The sequence below is a fragment of the Fukomys damarensis genome, unplaced genomic scaffold (genome assembly GCF_012274545.1).
Source record: "Fukomys damarensis isolate Sample0158 unplaced genomic scaffold, DMR_v1.0_HiC HiC_scaffold_37, whole genome shotgun sequence".
NCBI classification, from domain to species: Eukaryota; Metazoa; Chordata; class Mammalia; order Rodentia; family Bathyergidae; genus Fukomys; species Fukomys damarensis.
This window is the reverse complement of record NW_022900949.1, coordinates 11,246,067-11,246,621: the sequence shown is the minus strand read 5'-3', so window position 1 is coordinate 11,246,621 and position 555 is coordinate 11,246,067. Positions and strand designations below refer to the sequence as shown.

At 66.3% G+C, this 555-nt stretch overlaps 1 protein-coding gene across 1 annotated transcript in view; it reads right to left on the bottom strand.

Annotated features, from left to right (window-relative positions):
* Positions 1 to 20: 20 nt before the first annotated feature.
* The window catches only part of C2cd4c (C2 calcium dependent domain containing 4C), a 2,459-nt gene continuing 1,924 nt past the window's right edge, over positions 21 to 555 (bottom strand). Inside the window, exon 4 of the mRNA XM_033759635.1 lies at positions 21 to 554. Coding sequence (XP_033615526.1) covers positions 214 to 554 — 341 coding nt within the window. The 3' untranslated portion in view covers positions 21 to 213. The remainder of the gene's footprint in view (position 555) is intronic.

The window sequence follows — 555 nt, the reverse complement described above, 5'->3', positions numbered from 1 at the left end:
CCCTCCCTCTCCTCCTTCTCCCCCCACCCTCCCAAAAGATCCGTTGGTGAAAATTCTGCTCACACAGGTGACCCGGGACACCCCAGGATCAGCAGCAGGCAGCATGACACCGAGTCTCACTGAACCGAAGGCCACCGCCTCACCCAGCCCCAGCCCCCAGCCCGTGTGCAGCAGACGGGGTGCCGGGTGTGCCCCAGGAAGGGGCTGGCGGCCTCACAGGAAGGGCAGCAGCGAGGTGAGGGGCAGCTCCTTCTCCCCGAGCAGCGTGTCCCGCTTCAGGCTGCTGCCCTTGTTCACCACCTTGATGCGGAGGGAAAGCTTGCGCACGCTGGCCGGCCCTAGCCCGTCGAAGAAGAAGTCCTCGTTGAAGACCGGGTGGCGGCTGTTCTTGATGATGGTGCTGCGCTGCTTCTGAAGCTTGCCGGGCACCAGACATAGGCCCACGCAGCAGTTGATGCTGCGGGCATCCCAGGGCCGCTCGTACAGACCCTCAGCCACCAGCAGGCGCACGCGCAGCCGGGCCTGGGCCGCCTCATACTCCGCCAGCAGCCGCAC